The following is a 16,225-nucleotide window of genomic DNA, read 5'->3' as shown; positions in this document are numbered from 1 at the left end:
CTCCTCCCTCTCGCCTTCATATTCTTTGATTATTTTAACAGATTTATTATGACATTCAGTGAATGTGTGAAGGCATGTACAGTATGTGATCAGGGTCCCACCTGTGATCTTCATGCATTCAAAAGTCCTGTGTGCTCTGCCCCTACATGCATACTCCATGAGATCTGGTGCATTTATTGAATATTGTGCAAAGCATAGGACGATTTGCATATATTGGAGGGGACATAATTCAATAGCTTTATTTAATAAACACAATATAACAACAGCTTATTGTATGACTATTTAATACATTTCATTTATCTGATACTAAGTTAAGTGGTCCTTAAAGCTGTCAGAAATAACTTTAAAATAGTAAACTCACACTATTATGTAAAGTCATACATAAAAAGCTAAGCATTTTTAATTCTCTGTGTCCTAGTTTTATGTAGCCAAATGACTTTAACCTTAAGTGATGGTCCACTGATGTGTGAATTCTACGTTGCAAAATGGTTGCTTTTGTTTGTACTGTACATTACTCTGTGATCAACTGAAGAAATCAACAATAAAAGCCTAATTAATTTCAAAATCCTGTTTGTATTTAAACGGCTTTATTTAACAGAGTGCTGTAACGAGTGTTCAAGAAACTAGCTGTTAAACCATAATAGTACACAATTATAGTTCTATTCATATCAACAGCTGAAGTGGAACTACCAAAAAAGTATACAAGACAGGAGGCCGCCTCACACATTACATGAAAAAGGTTCTCTGTATTTCCATAAGGGAATCTTGCCCACCCCTACACCTCCTAGAATGCATGAAGGAGAGTGGTGTGCATATGCAAACATGTGGGATCACATCTGGCATTCTCATCGCATGGCCAAAGAGAGTGACCTGTCTTCTTTGAAATGCATGAAGCAATGCAAAGAGTAGTTTGCTGCATTCAAGAATAATGGGTTTATTGTGGGTACAATATTATGTAAACAACATACAAGAAGTTGACTGAGAGATATAAAGAATTCAAAATACCTGGTTGTGGCATAAATAATGCCACATGATGATGACGACAATGATGATGCATTAGCTTCACTACGTCATTCACAAATCTCACTTGTCTGTCTAGTATGGCCAGTATCAGAACTTGCCCTTGAGCCATGGGTAGTTCCCTCTTTTTTGTATCTTGCACAGCACAAACCCTTCATTATTTTCAAAAAGTAATTTCTAAATTTCACCCCAATAAATGCATAGAGCACAGGGTTCATACAACAATGTAAAAAGGCCAGGCTTTCCGTTATATATCTTGCATAGGACATTTCCTTTTCTCTGTCACAACTTTTATCCATTTTGCCCATGGACATTACCTTCCTAAGACAAACAACATTATAAGGAATGTGACATATCAAAAAAACAATCACAATTAGAACAATCACACGTATAGCTTTGTTTCTTTTGGAATTCTGAGCATGCACTAAGGTTTTGACAATGGAAGTGTAGCAAAAAATCATGAATAGCAGAGGGGTGAAAAATCCAAATAAAAGTTGGAGAGTCAATATCAATAATTTAAATGTATTGGAGTCTGACCAGGATTTGTGGTCACAGATATGCTTTGTTACATTGATGGAATGGATGTAGCTTTCACTGAATATGAAAGCAGGACTAGAGATTAAGATTGATAATATCCACACAACAAAACAGATCATTCTACTGTTTGCTAGAGTTCTTGCCCTAAGCTTAAAAGACTTTGTTGCTTGCACGATGGCAATGTATCGGTCTATGCTGATACAAGTTAAGAGCAGCATGCTACAGTTGACGTTAATTGTGTAGATACCTCGGACAAATTTGCATATGTAACTACCAAAGATCCATGCGTCCAGAGCATAGTTGACTGCCGAAAAAGGGAGAGTGAGAACAAACAGTATGTCTACGATAGCCATATTGCAGAGGCATATGTCAGTCATAGACTCAGACTTCCTATATAAAGCAAATGTTATCACTACAAACATATTGCCCACAAGGCCGAAGACACAGATAAGTGAGTATGCAACAGGAAGAAAGATTTTTGTAAATCTTCTGACGTCATTCTGGTCACATGGTGATATAAGATCATAATAATCCGAATAATTGTAATCGCTGGTATTCAGTTCTTCCTGAAAGGATAATGCAATCAATTGAAAGTTCATATTTCAGCAAGTATTGTTTTAGGCAAAGAAAAATATCTATTGAAACATTTGGTTTTCAGTGGTTTTAGAAACGTCAACAAGTGAACGTTAAATCTGTTCTATTTATTTTCCCTGTTTGGTGGCTACTATCTATCTATCTATCTATCTATCTATCTATCTATCTATCTATCTATCTATCATCTATCTATCTATCTATCTATCTATCCTATATTACACCGCCAGAAAACTTATGTCTCTGGGCGGTTTACAACAAGATAAAAACAACATTAAAACATTAGTTTTTAAAAAACCAAGAAATTTAAAACACAGCAATTTAAAACAAAAATTTAAAAAACGATATTCTAAAAACAACATTAAAACAATTAAAACAATATCAGTTAAAAGCCTGGGTGAACAGATGTGTCTTTAAGGACTTTTAAAAAATTGTCAGAGATGGGGAGACTCTTATTTCACTAGGGAGTGCATTCCAAAGCTTCGGGGCAGCAATGGAGAAGGCCCGTCCCTGAGTAGCCGCCAGACAAGCCGATGGCAAAAGCAGACGGACCTCTCCTGATGATCTCAATGAGCGGTGGGGTTCATGACGAAGAAGATGTTCTCTTAAATACCCAGGGCCCAAGCTGTTTAGGGCTTTATAGGGTATGATCATTGTATTTTCCCCAGAAACATATCGGCAGCCAGTGTAACTCCTTCAATATGGGAGTAACTAGATGGTGGTCTGTCCATGACAATGGGGAAATCACAGGATTCCCCACCCATGGAACACCACCCTGATCAGAGTGAAAGACCAAATCAAGAGTTTGACCTGCAATGTGCGTTGGTCCCAAAACCACTTGAGATACGCCCATAGTCGTCATGGCCGCTATGAACTCCTGAGCTGCCCCGGACAAATTGGTCCCAAAATGAACATTGAAGTCCCCCAGCACCACAAGCCTGGGAGGTTCCAACACCAAACCCGAGACCAAACCCGTCAGCTCAGTTAGGGACTCTGTTGAGCAGCGGGGCGATTGGTACACCAATAGAAGTCCCAGTTGACCCCTGGCCCCCAAACCTAAGTACACACATTCAATATTGTCCGACACTCTAACAGTGATCCTGGTAAGGAAGATATTATTCTTATAGACCACAGCCACTCCACGTCCCCGCCCGCGGTCCCTCACCTGCTCCTCAACAGAATACCCTGGAGGGAGAAGCTGGGACCACACTAGGCACCCAGCCTCCCCCAACTAGGTCTCTGTAATACATACCAGGTCAGCACCTTCATCCAGAATCAAATCATGGATGGTTTCTGATTTGTTCCGGACCGACCTGGCATTATAGAGGAGCAAGGTGAGGTTCCAAGTGTGGTCGGCACTGCTCCCCAAGGTCAAAGAGCTGGCAGGATAGCCGGAAGGGGAAACAGCTATTAGATGTCTATGTCTCCTTCCCCTGAATGATCCATTGACCTGCCAAAATTATTTCTTTGGTTTCCCACCCCCACTGGGATGGCTGCCTGGCTGCCCTGTTTGGTGGCTGTGATATGAGGAAAGTTGAAAGCTGTAAAGGCAAGTCTTTCTCAGTTTGACTTGGTGCTGACATAATACAATTAGATTGCCAAACTATTATTTGGTCATCAGGAATGCCCCATGGGTTTGCTTACATATTCCTTCCCTGTTCCTTCTTCTTCAAGTATTCTCTCCCTACCCTTCAATTTTTGAGGTAAATATGGGTAGTCTTATTTGGGAGGGTAAATCTTTTTCCCCCATGAGTCATGCCATTTATTTTCGTTGTTTAAGCCCCTGCTCTTTTTTTCATTCATTAAAATTCAATTTGTTTTGGATGAATCTCTGAAGGAGAAAGCAAATTCAGAAATCAAGAACTTACCCCACTCATGTTAGTACTTTGTTTTCCTTCTTATCAGAGAAAACTGTAGTGATAGTAACAGTGCAGAAGAGTTTACAGAGAGTCGCTGCAAAGAAAGAAAATGCATTATGAAAACAAAACAGGAAAAAAACAATAATAAGGCTTACAGAGAAATTGGGAAAGCAGTTATTAAGCCTTTCAAAATAATGGTGTGGGCTACTGTATGGTTTGACTATGTAAATGAAATGCTGGTTTCACCTCAGATCAGCAATACATACAATAACATAGACTTTTGTTTGTGTGTAGTAAATGTGGATATCTGAGATATCTCTGTTACACCATGAATAATTTAAATTATTTCATTCCAATGCAGTAAGGGTGATCCACATCTAGCCAGCGTGGTGTAGTGGTTAGAGTGCTGGACTAGGACCAGGGAGACCCAAGTTCAAATCCCAATTCAGCCATGATACTAGCTGGGTGACACTGGGCGAGTCACTTCTCTCTCAGCCTATCCTACTTCACAGGGTTGTTGTGAAAGAGAAACTTAAGTATGTAGTACACAGGTCTGGGCTCCTTGGAGGAAGAGCGGGATATAAATGTAATCATCATCATCATCATCATCATCTAGAAGTAGGCTTCGCATGCATAGCTAGTGCTCATCTGGATGCATATCTCTACCTGCATTGCAATGCTCATTCAGACCCCATGGAACTGATTGGATGGATCTTTTGGTGCAGATGGGGAAGCACATTCCCACCTAAGGACACAAGCTGTTACCTACACCTAATTGTCTATGACTAGAGCTGGACCAAGACAAGAATAATTTAAGCATGGGACAAGTGAGAGTGGCATCAGGCACTCGACTTTAAAATAGTTTAGTGTTTTTAAGTTACACTACAATTTTACAAAGCAAAAAAATGCAAGCTCAAAATGTTTTTTTAAACTGGATGAAACAGCATAAATTAAAGGAGGGAGAGTGCAAAGTAAAATATTAATGTTGGGCAAGAGATAATGTATGCAGCATAAATTCAAATACATTACAAAGTGGATTGGATTTTAAATGCATTTTGAACAATGGAAATGGAGCAAAAATTCTGCATCCAACGCATCATATCTAAATGTAACAGAGACGGAACACAGAGAATGAAGTATAAAACTTCAGTTCTATGAGGCACTGAGAGAAAATTAGAGGGTAGCAGGTCCCACTAATGGAGAAAGTGTTAAAAGAACAAGCTCTTTATAGAAATTTGAATCAAAAGAATCATGCAGCTGGTTCTGTGTGCCCAAAGAGGCACTGGACTTTCTTATGTCAGATAACAGAGTCTTCATAGGATTCAGACAATATGTTGCATGTGCATACAGGTGCCTGCATGCATGTACATATTTCTGTATGAATTACTGTAGAAGCATTTATTTTAGAAGTGAAACAGGATAAAGGCTCCCTCAAATGCAGGCAACAGGTAGTAGTGTATGTACATTAAACATAATGTGTAAACAACTGTACATGCATACAGATCAGAACGTGTGTACACTGTGCACAGATTGTATGTGCATTGAACATAGTATGCAAATAGGGCTCCTGACACATGGCAAATAACTTTGGAAAGAAATTGAGATGGATAAATTATCACTGCTGGATGACATGGCATGGTAGTCAGCTGCTCAAAGAAAAATATTTTAAAACTCCAGTGAGTGGACCATGACCAAGCCATAAAGTTGTCCCATTTCAGCCCCCAATAAGTAATGTGAAGCCCTTTTAGGTTCCAAACTAGTAAATGCTCATCTGTGTAAAATGAATGAAAAACAAAAATGACATATTTTAGGCTGTTCTGCATGAACAAAAAGAAGTATTCATTACAATTCCCTACGTTCCTTAGCTAGGATAGACTCGTGGGTTCCTCATCTTACTTGGTTATGCAAAACAGTAAAAAGCACAAATAAAAAATATTTTTAGTTGCAATTAAGGCCATAATCCAAAGTATACTTATTCTGAAGACCATAGGAATCAGTGGGACTTCTGAGAAAACAAGACCATGCTGTGAATATACACTCAGTGATATCAACAACTTTTAAGATCTGTTTTATTCCTTTTCCAGCATGGGGCTTAATCCAACCCAAACTAAGTTCTTTTAAAACCCACTTATTTCAGTGGGAGAAAGTTACGTGCCTAGATGCAAAAATAAATGGGGCTTCTATGCCTTTAATTGCTGTGCAAAATAATAGTGATGTATACCACTTTGATTGCAAAATATGCAACACAGTATATAAATTTAAGAAATCAACAAGAGGGAATTTCAGCAAGTGCAGTTTTCCTCACTCCTGTGTGACAAGCTGCACTTGCCAACATGCCTTCTGACAACCATCAAAGGTATAAGATTAATATATTCTTTTGTATCTGATTACCATGTACTTAATACACTCATTGAGAATGATGAAATGTAAAGACTTGAATCTCCTTGCCAGAAAGAGTGCAAGGCCAGGACATCTGAACGATTGCATGAGAGCCTCACTAAAACTTACTTTAAATGTGTGGGTGAATCCTATGCTTGGGATTCCCCATGCCTTTCCCCACTAAGAGCAACCTTGCAGGATGTACAATTCAGAACAGGGAGGGAGGAGTTTTTGGCCCTTTCCTCTTGTGCTATTGGCATCAAAGAAGCTTCCCTCCCTGAGTTAGTTAATAGCAGTTTCCGAGGTAAGATGTTCATCAGGATCGCAGCACGAGATGAAAGAATTAAATACCTGCTCCCCATACATACCTCAACTGCTATTTAACCTTTTGAAAATGCAAGGCCAATGATACATTTCATGCAACATGTAGTTTGGACCTCATGTCTTCAATAAAGAGAGAATATTTGAACAAGAATTTAATTCCCACCAAGTCTATTAGAGTTAGACTTACCTGCACAGTATGATGCCTTTTATTCTAGTGATTCAGAATGTCAGATGTTTCTCATGAGATGTTCCCAAAGATGTTTCTCATGAGCTGAAAATGCATGTGGGCTATCTTCTAAAGCACCTTGCCTAAAAACCTAGTAATTCATGCAGATTAAACCCACACAACCAGGCTGTGTTTCTTGCTCTGTCTCATGTTGGAAAGGAACATTTGCTTAGCTACTCTGTGGTCGATGTGGTTTTTCACATCTCACCATGTGTCAGTTCTTTGCTACCACAAACCAAAGCAACTTAACAGAAAAACTAAGAGAAAACTACTTTACATCTCATGTGGATGAAGGTCGTCTGCTCTAAATGAGCTTTCAGGTGCACTCAGCCTTTCCTGTGTTCTGCTTTTAATATGCAAAATCTACATGCAATTTATCATGTCATGAATTAATGCAATTCTGGACTAATCTGGCCTTCCTGCTTGACACGAGGAGCCATTTTTTGTGCTAGAGCTGCTTGGAAGCTGGAAGTAATTGTTTTGCGTATGAACTGACTGTTCAGAAGTGTATTTGTACATATGTCAAGGCCTTACATACCATTGATAAGGGACCAGTCTGATCTTAATGAGGAGAAAGAACACCAATAACCAACGAAGGGACATCTCAAGGTCTAATAAACTGATTGTTTCAAATAGGGAGGGGCAAGTGGAGTGAACGCTCTCCATTTTAGACTTTACACTGCCCGGGGAGACCCGAGTTCAAATCCCCATTCAGCCATGATACTAGCCGGGTGACTCTGGGCCAGTCACTTCTCTCTCAGCCTAACCTACTTCACAGGGTTGTTGTGAAAGAGAAACTCAAGTATGTAGTACACCGCTCTGGGCTCCTTGGAGGAAAAGCGGATATAAATGTAGTAGTAGTAGTAGTAGTAGTAGTAGTAGTAGTAGTAGTAATAATAATAATAATAATAATAATAATAATAGAGAAATAATATTTATTTATTTATTTACACAGTCAGACAGGTGTTATTGACTGGTTTGTTTTATCCAGACATCGAGTCCTTCCCAAGGACCTGGGATGGCTGAATTTTATTGTCAATGTTGTTGCTGCTGTTATAGATATCGTCGCAGAATCTAGGCTGTTCCCAGTAAAGTTGCTTTTTGTAATTGGCTGATGGTGATTTCTGTGGCCCCTATGGTGTTGAGGTGCTCTTCAAGTTGTTTTGGAATTGCACCTAGGGCACAATTACCACTGGGATTAATGAGATGACCAGGTAGTCAGAGAAAATGGACCTTAAAGATACTTTTAAAGAAGCAGAGTGGATTGGACACCTGTTATATGGGACCAGTCTCTTTTGAGACTAGAAACAACAGCTTTGAACTATACTCTTGCTTTTTAAGAATGCTTTTCAAGATGCCCGAAAGAGCTAAAGAATTCTCTTTTGTATTCAACCTAGAGTTAGCCTTTTGGGGCCAAAATATTGTTTCAAGTCCCAAGAGAGAGGTTTTTCCAAACCTTGATTGTTTATCTATTATTATTGTTTATTCTCAAAGAAGATCTGTTTTAACTTACACATTTATTTTGATGCAAGCCCTTTATGATGGCAAGTGTAGTTAGTGCAGCTGCTTAGAGAACAACAGCAAGTTATTCTTTTGATGCAAGCCTTTTCAATGTAAACTTTTTTCTCCTTTTTCAAGAAGAGTATTTTATACCAAACCTCTGTATTATAATGTTAATAGTAGATTTAAAGCTATGTTGAAAAGAGGGAAAGAGCCCATTTCTATAATATGTCAAAACAATACCCTGGCAATGTTCAGAAGGTGTTTATTTCATGTTCAGGAGCTTCTGACCGGGATAAAATAAGTTCCAGGCAGGCTAAACCCCCTTAAACAGAAGAGACTTATCTCAACAATTGCTTCTTTACTATTCTGTATAATTGATTGATTTTGATTGATTAAGTGCCGTCAAGTCGGATTGCATGCATAGAATTACATGAACTATACAAATTCCCTTGGTGTTCCTGGGTAAGGAGCATACAGCTTGATACTATATTATCATTTAGCATATGTACAGATGTAATGATTCTGCTGAAGAATTTGCTTTCCATCCAATTTTGTTTCTTAAATTATATGCATACCTATTCCAAATCCAATGTTGATTTCCTGATTGACCCTCCATGCTTCAGATGTACTGAAAATTTTTTAATTTAAGCACCTTGCATGTTTTTCTGATCAAATGTAGAATTTTCTTAGCATTTCTTCCAAACTCTAAAAACTTTTCCAAGGAAGGGTAGGTGTGAGACTATGCAGAGGGGCTCTTTGGAGAGGGGGAAGTTGTGTGTACAATGTTATCTAGCCAAAGTGCAGCCTGAAACTACCCATGTTTATTCAAAAGTAAGTCCCACAAAGCTCACAGGAACTTACTCTCAATTAGGTGTAGGCAACCTTCAGCAGTATCCTAGTGCAGTGTTTCTCAAACTTTTTGGAGTCAAGGACCGCTAAATTCTTCGTGCAGAGTTTCAAGGACCGCTACATTCTTCATGCGCAGTTTCCCGGACCAGCAGTTAGTAAAGGGGTTTCAAGTCTGTCTATCTATCTATCTATCAGACTTCTATACTACCCCAAACTTGCATCTCTGGGCAGTTTAGAATGAAAATAATATAAGCATTAAAATAATTAAATTTGGAATCTTTTGCAAACATGGAATATTAGGGGTTCTTAACCTTGGGTCCCTCAGTTAAACTCCCATAACCCCCAACAACAATGGCATTTGGCCATTATGGCTGGGGATTATGGGAGTAGAAGTCCACCAATGTCTGGGTACCCAAGGTTGAGAACCCCCTGAATCTAAAAGCCTGGGTGAACAAATTTGTCTCCAGTATGTCTGGAGTGGAGGTGCTTGTGATTACTCAATGGGGAGGGGATGTTGGGCCATTAGAAAAATTCAAAAGCTACATGGGGCCAATGAAAACAACATACAAGCAAGCCCCACTGATGCAAGAGGGAAACAGCGTTCCCTCTCAAGGCGCCTCGACCACAACAGGCAGCTGGGTTTCAATGAACCAGCCTTTGGCTGCAAACAATGAGCATGCAAGAGCCAGCAGCCCTTCAAGTGGCGCCCACTGCCATACTTTTTCCTCCATGCCCCCGCACCGCATACAGTTTGAAGCTGTAAAGATAGGGAATAAGATAGCTGTAGGAAGATCTCAGCAGCACGTGGAGGCAAGGCACAAGAAGGGTCCCATGCCTCCGTGATACTCTCCCTCTTCTGTGCCATGTGCAAAATTGAGGAAGTGAGTGCCTTGATTTCAGTTGGGGGGGGGTTTGACTCCCAGTCAGGGACCGGCACTCAACCCTTCGGGGACCGGCAGCGGTCCAGGGACCGGTGGTTGAGAAACACTGTCCTAGTGCATACTAACTTAGGAAGACTCATTGAGCTCATAGCGGGACACGTCAGAGCAACCATGTATAGGAGTAAGCTGTTCTTTCTTAATAAACGTTTAACAGTAGAAATATACAAGTGAACACCTGCAACATGAAGTTGCAGTGTACCCTCAAAAGAGTGCTCTTGTTCAGTGCTCCAGTCAGGCTGAAACAGGAGTCTTGTTGCACTGTTTCAGTACTCTCCTTGCAAGAGCGCAGTGTCAGACAGGGGAATGAGAACTTTATTTCTTTCCCACCCACCTCCCAAAACCTCCCCCTACTGTGTGCTATCAAGCACTAAAAGGCTCATGTTTGGAGGTGCCTGCCAGTCCCAAATTTCATACTTCATTGCTTTAGCGGGGGTGGGGGGGAGATTCCTGGAGAGTGTGAAATGGGGGAGGTGTTATTTTCCCTTCCCTTTCCCCTAAAACCTTCCTGCATGGTGTGATGAGGTGAGATCTTTCATCTCCCAGCATGTATCCACTCAGCCAACCCCAATAGCAATAGCAATAGCACTTACATTTATATACCGCTCTATAGCTGGAAGCTCTCTAAGCGGTTTACAATGATTTAGCATATTGCCCCCCAACATTCTGGGTACTCATTTTACCGACCTCGGAAGGATGGAAGGCTGAGTCAACCTTGAGCCCCTGGTCAGGATCGAACTTGTAACCTTCTGGTTACAGGGCGGCAGTTTTACCACTGCACCACCAGGGGCTCCTGGTGAACACCTCCAGGATGCTATCATAAGCTATTAAGAGGCCCAACAAAGCCATATCCCCTCATTTTCATTTTTTTTTTAAACCCCTGACACCAAGCACAGGTCCTTGTAGGGTTGTTTTGAGGGTTTACATTATTTTTCTTTTAATGTAATGTCAAGCGAGCCCACAGCCCCAGAAATTCTACCTCCTCTTTCTGAGCCACCAAGAGAGTTTGCAGTTACCAGGGCTACCTTCCGAAGAAAGAGCCCACAGCTCAGCAACATCACTTTCTCTTCCTATGACCATGTATGTCATAATAAAATGGGAGGGATGGATAGAGCATGTTCTCTCCATTTCCTCTCCCCCTTTCAGAACAGAAGAAGAAATTGGGAGAAGTCACTCCATCCATCCTTTTCCATTATAATTTGGGCTTGGGAAGAGGAAGACAAGACATGGATGGAGGAGGTGGTGAAAGAAAGCACCCACTGGGCTAGAATTAAAAGACCAGCACATGGCCGCAGCCACTGCCTCCTCTGTACTCAAAACAAGGTGAGGGTGGCCTGGAGGTTCAGGGGATCCCGCAAAACATCAGGGCATGTGCCTCAGAGGTCCAGGGCTAACAATGCCCATGCCTATCTCACTTCCAAGTTTGGTCTTGGCTGGGATGATGATAATGAATTTTTAAAAACCACTTTCCAGAAAGTAGTTTATTCTCTCAGGAGCTCTTGTCTCCCTTTTCAAACTTTTTTTTTGTGTTTAAACATATACTCTCTTGCTTGGAAGTGAAATCAGTGGAATTCAGCAGAATCAATGGGAGTTGTTGCCATTCTATGCACACTTAAAATTGGAAGAACACAACATTGAACTCATGGGTAGAATCCAGATCTTCAGTGAAATGATGCTCTGTCCCAGGGGTCCCTTTTACTCACAGAAGCATCTTCAGTCAATGGAGCATTACTTAATTGAATACAACAGTGGGATTATTTTTGAATCAATGGACACAAGGTTGCAAAATTTATTTAGGAACTGAAAGGGTATGTGAGCTTACATTCCTTATTCAGTCTGCTTATGCAGCACTATGTCAAACATGAAACTGGGAACTAAGAATAAGGAAGTGAGAACTAGAAACCAGCATCAGTTTGATTTGCATGTTGAATTGTATGGGGGGTGAGGACACTGGGCTCTGGCTAGCCTTTCCGTCTTTCTACATCTCGCTTCCTCCTCTACTTCCTGAGCAATTAATTGCTACTGTTTACCCCTTCTCATCTTCAGTTTTCTCTCTTTTTCTTATTATCCTGAATAGTTCCACTATCAGTGCATTCGCATGCTCTATGTATGTCAATACTCAGACATCTTCTTTCCAATTCCTTCCAGTAATGATACATCCTTTCAATGCTGTTATTTGAAATTAGAGCTTGGGTTCAACCGTTCATGGTGTCTATTTTCAGATAGACACCATAAAATAAAAACAGAGAGGGTTCCTATGAGCACATCCCACAAGACCACAAAACAGGGATGAACGGATGTGGTTCCAGGTCACAGCCCCTCTCTTATTTATAAATTAACTTGTTTATTTATAAATCAACATTTATAGTTCTAACATTGACAGATCTCTTTGTGGACATGGTTTCTGTACCTTTAAAAACTCGGAGACAGGAAGAATCTAGTTCGTCACAGTGCAGCAGGTGCAGGAGAAATTACACCCACCAATATTTCCTCATCATGCAGCATAATACATACAAGACAGTCAATATTTTCAGATAGACACCAGTTGTGGTTGGATCTAGGAGACTGGGTTCAAGACCTACCTCTGTTATTTGACTTGCTGCATGATATTAGGCAAATTCTTTACAAATTGAAACTTGCCCCATCAAGGCATGCATTGTAGAAAACTGCAATTGTCTTCTGTTTTCAAAAGATGGAAGTGTACAGCACAGCAACGTTCTTCGTTGGAAGGCCCGGGAGCCAGTGGCCATTCTCATTGACCCCAAGTTTGACTCCATGACTGTTTATTAGGACTGTGTGAAGCTTCAGCTGAAGTTGAATACTCCACACACACCCCTGGCCCTGCTCAAAGGCTAATGTTGCCATTGCATAGTACTGTGTTTTGCCCTGCACTGGTGGAGCCTTCTTGGACACCAGCATCATCTTGGACAGTGTGCATATTGCAATGAGAAGTGCAGTCTTTCCTGGTACTTTCCCCTTAGAGCTCTGTGGAGAAAGTGCTGGGAAGGACTCCATTGCCCAGTGCTCCATGTACATCTTCCAAGATGGTGCTGGATTTGAGAGGGCTCAATTTCTGTTAAAAGGCCACACAAGCCTGGGCATAGCACAGTGTGATGCAAAGGTCTCTCATAGTGTCACAGGAGCGCTCTCATGAAACACACTATGGATCTCAAATTGAAGGGGATTTTTTTTGCCAAAGTGCCCCCCAGTTGACAAATAATAAAGACCACTGCAGCATAGTACTTCTTCTAATTCACATTCAAATGAGAGGAACATGGTTAAAACAAGTCATAATGATTTTGATTCCTCGCTTTGGTTTAGTTTCAAACAGGAAGGGCCTAATGCAACAAATCTCCAGCACCCTTTTTAAAAAGATGCAGGAAAACAGTTTTAAGAGGGGGGTTCTGAATGGTAAGGAAGGGTGTTTTTGTTGTTGTTGTTGTTGTTGTTGTTTGCAATGTTTTTCCACTTCAAATAAACCTCCCAAAGCTGCTCTTCCTGGCAGGGTCCCAAATACATGGTTACTCTTTGGATGCATGTTTATGCCAGAGAAGAAAGAAGATTCTGGAGCACTGCAGTTGGTGTGAGGAGTTGGCAGTCACTCTTCATTTCAGGAATGAAAAAGCACTTGGTTTATATATTACTTAGCTTTGCATGTAGCTCAAAAGACTGATATCCATTTTACCTAATGTGGTTAATGTGGTTGCAAACTTACCTGACATCAGATTTCAAAAGAATCGTTTGCAGTCTTGTCTTGCACATAATGTGCAACATGCACATTAAGTACATGTTGCAAGAAAATAGGTCACCTGCAATGTTAAAACACTGAAGAATCTCAGTAAGAGCATTTCATCCAAGACAAACTGGTACACACATTTTCTGGGGTCTGAAATTCTGTCTGGGGGCAGGGGATTTCTCTTAATCCATTAGAGATAGAGAACAGAATTACTATCTGTAAGACTTGGTTAACAAGTCAAGTGTTGGTTCCTTTAGTTTAGGACAAGCAGGGTAGGTGGGATGGTACCTGCAAACTCTTTGGGAAAGCAGTGAAGGAGTTGAAAGCAGGTTCAACTTTGGAAAAAGGTTCTCTTTGGAAAAGCAGTGGAGGAGTTGAAAACAGTGATTTTGGCAAGAAATTAGGCAAGACTTTATACTCAATGTAAGACAATTGCACTTAAAAAAACAACAAACAATGCTTTCTGTTCCCAAATGGTAAGGAAATGTATAGATTTCTACCAGCTTTTCATGAATGGAGTGTAATCTGAAATACAAATGATGATTAGTTATGGAAGACAAGGCACTAGTGATTCCTAGTTAATCTATCTGGTGCAAAGGGAGTTATGTCTGCTATTATGTGTAAGATTAAGCAGCTTTAAGGACATCTTATATAAAGCTTGTCTTAGATTTGGTGCCCCTTCTGTTCTAAGTAAACTCAATTCAGTGCTCACTAAATCTAAACCACCTTTACTTAGAAGAACTCTGATGGTTCCTGTAACCGAGTTTCAGTGCTATTTCCTATTTTGATGTTTATATAACTCTCTTATATTTGTGACCTCATTTGGTTTGCAGATTTAGGTTGTAATGCCAAGATGTACACCACTAGCTTAAATACTATATAATAGCTTAAAGAGAAAAACACATTTGGGGAGAGGGAGGAAGCATTGTTTAAGAAGGGAACACAAAATTAGCATCTCTCTCTCTCTACCCCAAAACAAGAGGGCCAACAGCTATAAAATATCCACAGAAATCCCACCCCTAGTTATCAGTATTGCCATATAAATATGACTCTAGCAAGGAAACTTGCATCTGGGGCAAGTACTTCATTCAGTCGCACCTCCTGGATAGATGATGGTGTTGTTTAGTATCATTGTGTATCATTGCACAGACTCCCCTGTACTTCATTTCTTCACCTCATCAGATTTGATGCCCAATCTCCTCTCTCTGCAAGCTAGGACTGCTAACTTTTTCATAGACACAATTCCTGGGCATTTAACAGCTCTGTGAAAGACAGAAATTCAACAAGCACACTTCCCTGGTATGGAGCTACAGAGGAAGATACTGTTGAATTTTTTCCTGATATGTAGTCTTCTTTAGGAAGGAGGTAGTCTGCTGGAAACCTGTGTGAGATAGAAAGTTGAATCTTTAACTTCAAACCACAGCCTATATTGTCAGCCACTATTACTGAATGCTGAAAACATCCCAAAGCATTTTTTAAAGTAATGGTCAATATCCAAAATACAAATTTTGACTTCCAGGAGCTGAAGCTCTCCCTTCTGGTTCCCAGTTATGCACAAGTTGACATTTGCATAGCACTTTTGCCATTAGAGTGACATATTGCTTGGGTTTTCAAAACTGTTGGTCCTTCTGCTTATGAAACAGACACGGGGATTAGGGATGTGCAAACAGGTTCAAGGTTCGAGATTTTGGTTCGATGGTTTGACCCTCAAACCAAACTCACCTTGGTTTGGTCCGGACCCGGACCAAACCTCCCCCGAAATTCAGGGGTTCATGGACTGCAAATGTTTTTTTAAAAAATATATTTTTAAAGGCGGGGGGTGTCCACGGAGGTTCCCCCTCCCCCCACCTGCCTTCTAAATCACCCTCTCACCCCATTTTGGGTGCTCTTTGGCCATTTTTTGGCCTTCACCCATGGCCCGTGACCCTCAAACCAAACTCAAACCGGACCAAACCGGACCCGGACCAAACCTCCCCCGAAATTCAGGGGTTCATGGACCGCAAATGTTTTTAAAATATATATTTTTAAAGGCAGGGGGGTGTCCGCAGAGGTTCCCCCTCCCCCCACCTGCCTTCTAAATCACCCTCTGACCCCATTTCGGGTGCTCTTTGGCCATTTTTTGGCCTTCACCCGTGGCCATGTTGGGGGCTGGGTGCCTGCGCACATGGCCTCTGCATGGCCCGGGCCACACAGAGGCCATGTGCACAGGCACCCAGCCCCCAACATGGCCGAGGATGAAGGCCAAAAACCGGCCAAAGAGCAC

The 16,225-nt window shown here is 40.9% G+C and overlaps 1 protein-coding gene across 1 annotated transcript; it reads right to left on the bottom strand.

The window, feature by feature from the left end:
• Nucleotides 1–256: 256 nt before the first annotated feature.
• Nucleotides 257–4,113, bottom strand: CCR6 (C-C motif chemokine receptor 6). Its single transcript, XM_053285177.1, has 2 exons — nucleotides 4,017–4,113; nucleotides 257–2,123 (listed from the first exon to the last, which is right to left on the bottom strand). The coding sequence occupies exons 1-2, from the start codon at nucleotides 4,023–4,025 to the stop codon at nucleotides 1,071–1,073; spliced, it is 1,062 nt and encodes a 353-aa protein (XP_053141152.1). The 5' UTR covers nucleotides 4,026–4,113; the 3' UTR covers nucleotides 257–1,070.
• Nucleotides 4,114–16,225: the final 12,112 nt, after the last annotated feature.

Source organism: Hemicordylus capensis, chromosome 1 (genome assembly GCF_027244095.1).
Source record: "Hemicordylus capensis ecotype Gifberg chromosome 1, rHemCap1.1.pri, whole genome shotgun sequence".
Taxonomy (NCBI): Eukaryota; Metazoa; Chordata; class Lepidosauria; order Squamata; family Cordylidae; genus Hemicordylus; species Hemicordylus capensis.
This window is presented reverse-complemented; position numbering and strand designations above follow the sequence as displayed.